General features: G+C 47.9%; 1 protein-coding gene across 1 annotated transcript in view; it reads left to right on the forward strand.

Annotated features, from left to right (window-relative positions):
* The window catches only part of plxna3 (plexin A3), a gene marked incomplete at its 5' end in the record, with an annotated part of 65,819 nt that extends 59,953 nt beyond the window's left edge, over nt 1-5,866 (forward strand). Inside the window, 10 exons of the mRNA XM_079226619.1 lie at nt 1-11; nt 232-391; nt 902-1,005; nt 1,226-1,322; nt 1,402-1,479; nt 1,585-1,697; nt 2,539-2,708; nt 2,794-3,006; nt 3,777-3,927; nt 5,754-5,866. The exon at nt 1-11 is cut by the window's left edge and continues 136 nt beyond it. Coding sequence (XP_079082745.1) covers nt 1-11; nt 232-391; nt 902-1,005; nt 1,226-1,322; nt 1,402-1,479; nt 1,585-1,697; nt 2,539-2,708; nt 2,794-3,006; nt 3,777-3,927; nt 5,754-5,849 — 1,193 coding nt within the window. The 3' untranslated portion in view covers nt 5,850-5,866. The remainder of the gene's footprint in view (nt 12-231; nt 392-901; nt 1,006-1,225; nt 1,323-1,401; nt 1,480-1,584; nt 1,698-2,538; nt 2,709-2,793; nt 3,007-3,776; nt 3,928-5,753) is intronic.
* Between the last annotated feature and the right edge of the window lie 1,634 nt (nt 5,867-7,500).

Genomic DNA, 7,500 nt, shown 5'->3' on the forward strand with positions numbered 1-7,500 from the left:
ACAAGCAGCTGGTAACACACACACACACACACTTGTATATAAACACACACACACACATACACATATACACACACACACATATACACATATACACACATTACACACATATACACACATAGATATGAAGATGTTTCACTGTGACAAAGAGCGTAATGAAGTTCAGACTCAACTAAACTCTCTCCCTGTCTCTCTCTCTCTCCCTGTCTCTCTCTCCCTGTCTGTCTGCCTCAGACTCTGATGTGCATCCCCCCGGAGGGCGAGGCGGTGACCGAGGTCCCGGTGAAGGTGTTGAACTGTGACACGGTGACTCAGGTGAAGGACAAGCTGCTGGACGCCGTTTACAAAGGGATCCCGTTCTCTCAGAGGCCGCAGGCCGACGACATGGACCTGGGTAACGCTCACTTCCTGTCTCACTGCCTCCTGTCACTTCCTGTCTCACTTCCTGTCTCACTTCCTGTCTCACTTCCTCCTGTCACTTCCTGTCTCACTTCCTCCTGTCACTTCCTGTCTCACTGCCTCCTGTCACTTCCTGTCTCACTTCCTGTCTCACTGCCTCCTGTCACTTACTGTCTCACTTCCTGTCTCTCTTCCTGTCTAACTTACTGTCTCACCTCTCACTTTCCTGTCTCACTTCCTGGCCCTTTTCTTGTCAATTCCTGTCTCACCTCCTCTCACTTTCTCTCACTTCCTGTCTCACCTCTCACTTTCCGGTCTCACTTCCTGTCTTACTTCCTGTCTCACTTCCTGTCTCACCTCCTCTCACTTCCTGTCTCACTTTCTCTCACTTTCTCTCACACCCTGGCTCACTTCCTGTCTCACCTCCTCTCACTTCCTGTCACTTCCTGTCTCACTTCCTGTCTGTCCTGTGACGTCATGTGACTCTGTGTGTTTGTGATGTCAGAGTGGCGTCAAGGTCGACTGACCAGGATCATCCTGCAGGACGAAGACGTGACGACCAAGATAGAGAGCGACTGGAAGAGACTGAACACACTGGCCCACTACCAGGTACACACACACACACACACACACACACACACACACACACACACACGTTCTGTACTTCTGTTCTTGTTTATTCTCGTTATTAATATTTATGATCATAATAATCCTTTAGTGTGTTTTCAGACGCTTTAGAACCGAAAGATAACGATCAATAATCAGCTGATCAATAATCAGCTGATCAATAATCAGCTGATCTGATTGACTGAGTGTCATGTGTTGCTAGGTAACGGACGGCTCCCTGGTGGCGCTGGTCCAGAAGCAGGTCTCTGCTTACAACATCGCCAACTCCTTCACCTTCACCAGATCTCTGAGCAGATACGGTACACACACACACACACACACACACACACACACATACACACACTCACACACACTCATCCTCGTCTCTTCTGTCTTCAGAGTCGTTACTTCGTACGTCCAGCAGTCCCGACAGTCTGAGATCCAGAGCTCCGATGATCACCCCGGACCAGGAGACAGGTACTGCAGTAGTAGTAGTAGTACTAGTGGTGGTATTACTACCGTGTACTGTGTGTACTATGTGTACTGTGTGTACTGTACTGTAGACCTGCTGTGTGCTTTCAGGGACTAAACTGTGGCACCTGGTGAAGAACCACGAGCACAGCGACCAGAGAGAAGGAGACCGAGGCAGCAAGATGGTGTCTGAGATCTACCTCACCCGACTGCTGGCTACCAAGGTACAGAGCAGGGAGGCCGGTAGCAGGGAGACCGGTAGCAGGGAGACCGGTAGCAGGGAGACCGGTAGCAGTGAGACAGGTAGCAGGGAGACATGGAGCAGGGAGACAGGTAGTAGGGAGGCAGGTAGCAGTGAGACCGGTAGCAGTGAGACATGTAGCATGGAGACATGTAGCAGGGAGACATGGAACAGGGAGACAGGTAGCAGGGAGACATGGAACAGGGAGACATGGAGCAGGGAGACAGGTAGTAGGGAGGCAGGTAGCAGTGAGACCGGTAGCAGTGAGACATGTAGCATGGAGACATGTAGCAGGGAGACATGGAACAGGGAAACAGGTAGCAGGGAGACATGGAACAGGGAGACATGGAGCAGGGAGACAGGTAGTAGGGAGGCAGGTAGCAGTGAGACCGGTAGCAGTGAGACAGGTAGCAGTGAGACATGTAGCATGGAGACATGTAGCAGGGAGACATGGAACAGGGAGACAGGTAGCAGGGAGACATGGAACAGGGAGACATGGAGCTGTGAGACATGTAGTTAATGTGTAACTAGCATGCTAACATGTAGCTCACATGCTAACATCAAGCTAACTTTCTTACACATTAACATGTTGACCTGATTATGGTTCGAGATAAAAAGTCAGAGGATCATCAAAGTTATTATGATGCATCCTGAAGGGAACATGAATAAACAAATTAACATCCATCCAATAGTTGTTGACATAGTTTCACATCCTTTATTTGTTTACGTTAGTTCATTCCTCACAGTGTAATCCATTTATCTTGTAATTATTTTTTAATTTGGCTAAGATATTTAAACCGATGCTTTGGTCCTCCCACCACCAGGGGACGCTGCAGAAGTTTGTGGACGACCTGTTTGAGACAGTATTTAGCACCGCCCACCGGGGCTCTGCCCTCCCATTGGCCATCAAATACATGTTCGACTTCCTGGACGAGCAAGCCGACAAGCGGCAGATCACCGACCCGGACGTCCGACACACCTGGAAGAGCAACTGGTGAGAGACGTTTCTCCCAAGGCGCCTCGACGACAGTTTAAATATTTCATAAATCTTTGTTCTTTTTCTCTGTGTGTGTCTGCAGCCTTCCTCTCAGGTTCTGGGTGAACGTCATTAAGAACCCACAGTTTGTGTTTGACATCCACAAGAGCAGCATCACCGACGCCTGTCTGTCGGTCGTCGCTCAGACCTTCATGGACTCCTGCTCGACGTCCGAACACCGACTGGGCAAAGACTCCCCGTCCAACAAGCTGCTCTACGCTAAAGACATCCCCAACTACAAGAGCTGGGTGGAGAGGTAGCCAACATGTAGCCAACATTCTAACATGTAGCTAACATGTAGCCAACATGTAGTAAACATGTAGCCAGCATGCTAGCATACAGCCAACATGTAGCCAGCATTCTAACATGTAGCCAACATGTAGCCAACATGTAGTAAACATGTAGCCAGCATTCTAACATGTAGCCAACCTGTAGCCAACATGTAGTAAACATGTAGCCAGTATGCTAACATGGAGCCAACATGCAGTAAACATGTAGCCAGTATGCTAACATGGAGCCAACATGTAGTAAACATGGAGCCAACATGTAGTAAACATGTAGCCAGTATGCTAACATGGAGCCAACATGTAGTAAACATGTAGCCAACATGTAGCCAGTATCCTAACATGGAGCTAACATGTAGCCAACATGTAGTAAACATGTAGCCAGTATGCTAACATGGAGCCAACATGCAGTAAACATGTAGCCAGTATGCTAACATGGAGCCAACATGTAGTAAACATGGAGCCAACATGTAGTAAACGTGTAGCCAACATGTAGCCAACATGTAGTAAACATGTAGCCAGCATGCTAACATGTAGCCAACATGTAGACAGTATGCTAATATGTAGCCAACATGTAGTAAACATGCAGCCAGTATGCTGACATGTAACCAACATGTAGCTAACATGTAGCCAACATGCTAACCAATCAATAATTAATAACCTACAATGAGTTCAAGTGTTACAAATAGACTCCTTCAACAAGAAGACCATACCAATACCACTGTGTGTGTGTGTGTGTCAGGTATTACAGGGATATTGCCAAGATGCCCAGCATCAGTGATCAGGACATGGACGCCTACCTGGTAGAGCAGTCCCGTCTGCACGGCACCGAGTTCAACACACTGAGCGCGCTCAGTGAGCTCTACTTCTACATCAACAAGTACAAGGAAGAGGTGAGAGGAGGGTTCAGGTTCCCTTCAGTTACATGATGATGCGTTCAGGTTCCCTTCAGTTACATGATGATGCGTTCAGGTTCCCTTCAGTTACATGATGATGCGTTCAGGTTCCCTTCAGTTACATGATGATGTGTTCAGGTTCCCTTCAGTTACATGATGATGTATTCAGGTTCCCTTCAGTTACATGATGATGTATTCAGGTTCCCTTCAGTTACATGATGATGCGTTCAGGTTCCCTTCAGTTACATGATGATGCGTTCAGGTTCCCTTCAGTTACATGATGATGTATTCAGGTTCCCTTCAGTTACATGATGATGTGTTCAGGTTCCCTTCAGTTACATGATGATGTGTTCAGGTTCCCTTCAGTTACATGATGATGTGTTCAGGTTCCCTTCAGTTACATGATGATGCGTTCAGGTTCCCTTCAGTTACATGATGATGTGTTCAGGTTCCCTTCAGTTACATGATGATGTGTTCAGGTTCCCTTCAGTTACATGATGATGTGTTCAGGTTCCCTTCAGTTACATGATGATGCGTTCAGGTTCCCTTCAGTTACATGATGATGTGTTCAGGTTCCCTTCAGTTACATGATGATGTGTTCAGGTTCCCTTCAGTTACATGATGATGTGTTCAGGTTCCCTTCAGTTACATGATGATGTGTTCAGGTTCCCTTCAGTTACATGATGATGTGTTCAGGTTCCCTTCAGTTACATGATGATGCGTTCAGGTTCCCTTCAGTTACATGATGATGTGTTCAGGTTCCCTTCAGTTACATGATGATGTGTTCAGGTTCCCTTCAGTTACATGATGATGTGTTCAGGTTCCCTTCAGTTACATGATGATGTGTTCAGGTTCCCTTCAGTTACATGATGATGCGTTCAGGTTCCCTTCAGTTACATGATGATGTGTTCAGGTTCCCTTCAGTTACATGATGATGTATTCAGGTTCCCTTCAGTTACATGATGATGCGTTCAGGTTCCCTTCAGTTACATGATGATGTGTTCAGGTTCCCTTCAGTTACATGATGATGTGTTCAGGTTCCCTTCAGTTACATGATGATGTGTTCAGGTTCCCTTCAGTTACATGATGATGTGTTCAGGTCCCCTTCAGTTACATGATGATGCGTTCAGGTTCCCTTCAGTTACATGATGATGCGTTCAGGTTCCCTTCAGTTACATGATGATGTGTTCAGGTTCCCTTCAGTTACATGATGATGTGTTCAGGTTCCCTTCAGTTACATGATGATGTGTTCAGGTTCCCTTCAGTTACATGATGATGCGTTCAGGTTCCCTTCAGTTACATGATGATGTGTTCAGGTTCCCTTCAGTTACATGATGATGTGTTCAGGTTCCCTTCAGTTACATGATGATGTGTTCAGGTTCCCTTCAGTTACATGATGATGCGTTCAGGTTCCCTTCAGTTACATGATGATGCGTTCAGGTTCCCTTCAGTTACATGATGATGTGTTCAGGTTCCCTTCAGTTACATGATGATGTGTTCAGGTTCCCTTCAGTTACATGATGATGCGTTCAGGTTCCCTTCAGTTACATGATGATGCGTTCAGGTTCCCTTCAGTTACATGATGATGTGTTCAGGTTCCCTTCAGTTACATGATGATGTGTTCAGGTTCCCTTCAGTTACATGATGATGCGTTCAGGTTCCCTTCAGTTACATGATGATGTGTTCAGGTTCCCTTCAGTTACATGATGATGTGTTCAGGTTCCCTTCAGTTACATGATGATGCGTTAACATGTAGTTACTGTAAATGTCGTTGGTTCTGTTGTCATTGGCTTCATCCGGCTCGTCTTTCCTCGGCTCTGCAGATCCTGACGGCGTTGGACCGGGACGGGTACTGTCGCAAACACAAGCTGAGGCACAAACTGGAGCAAGCCATCAACCTGATGTCCGGGAGCAGCTGAGAGGAGGCGAGGGACGCATAGACTGATGGGGGGAGGGGGGTGGGCTAAGAAGAAGAATGAGGGAGGGGGGAGTGATGGCCGTGTGTTTCTCTGAACTGTTCAAACAGTCAGCCGAACTGCTCTGCGTTGGAGCCGTCGGCCCTTTAGCGACCGATCCAACAGCCATTTTATCTGCCAGCTGATTGATCGATCTGGAGACCGGTTACCTGGATGGCTGCGACCCCAAACTACCTCCGTCCAGTTGGGTTTGGGGCAGATAATCAGTTTCCAAAGCGGTTTGGGTCCAACGTGGACTGAAGCCAAACAACAAACCTTCAGGATGCATCCGTCGGTTTGGATTCTGATTTAAATCCCCTGCTGGTAGAAGCAGGGATCAGAGCAAAGGGGGGCAAGGAAAGACCTGCAGACGAGGCTCAAGACTGAGTCAGAGTTTACCAACCAATGGACCTGACGTGAGGATGGATCGGTCCAGACTTCAGAGTTCCCGGCTTTATTGGGATCTTTTCAGATGCAAAAGGTCAAAGTCAAGTTTAAGGACTTCTGTTCTGGTCTGAAGGATCGAGACGCTCGTGAACCGAGGGTCCAAGGAAGGATCTTAAGTATCCGAGGAAGGATCTTAAGTATCCCAGGAAGTACCTTGAGTCTCCCATTAAGGATCTTGAGTGTCCCATCGAAGTCCAGTCGAATCCGGGCCGAATACCAAAAGGTCAAGTCGAGGCTGACCGCGAGACTTTGTCCTCACCTTGAATCCTCCTATGGAAGCATCCGGATTCACTGCAGGAAGTTCAGGTCAAGCTTTAAGGAAGGAAGGAAGTCGGCGAAGGATTCGGGAGGTCGTTTTCAAGCTTTAGCGAACAGAGAAGGAAGCAAAGGAACCGACCGGCTGCCCTCACCTTGAGATCCCTGCTTCACTGAATCCAGGTGGAAGATGGAGACGACTCCACCTCGTCAGGATCTAGAAGTTTCTAAGTTGCTGTATAACCACTCTATGTTTTTTCTCTGGACAATCACTCTGTACCACAGCACACCGAGCCCGATGCCTACCGACCGACCAGTACCTGTGTCCATGAACCCCTCCTCCTTTCTTTTCCTTTCCTTCCATCCTCAACTCCTCAGAAGTTCACCTCCTACTTTGCTTTACCTGACTCTCACTATCGTCCCCTCTCCTTTCCATCCTTGCCAGTTCCCCCTCTACCCCCCCACCTGAGACCTCTCATTGGTCAGTCCTGCTGGCCTCTGGCCCTCCTATTGGCCAGGAAGACTCTTTAGTAACGTACTGCCCGACCAATCAAGACTGTGGAATTCACCAGAATCCTGAATAATTCAACAGAAAGGAATCCAGAATTACGTTTTGAATACATTCCAGCACAGGCAAACGGTGTGTAAACAAGCAGGTTGACTCGCCAACGCTAACGCGGTCCAACCGACATTTCTTCAGGACCAGAACGACCTGGAAAACTTTTTAGGGTTCTGGATTCGGCGCCTTTGCCGCCGGTTGTTTGCTGATCGCTCTCTTGCCGAGCCTTTGCACATCCACCCACACAGCCATGCTTTACAGCGCCATGCTAGCCGTGCCCACGGGGGAAATACTGTGCAGAGCTACAAGCCCAGTGCCATGGAAAGACCGGACCGGATCGCGTCAGAACTGGAC

Source organism: Taurulus bubalis (assembly GCF_910589615.1).
Source record: "Taurulus bubalis genome assembly, chromosome: 11".
Lineage (NCBI taxonomy): Eukaryota > Metazoa > Chordata > Actinopteri > Perciformes > Cottidae > Taurulus > Taurulus bubalis.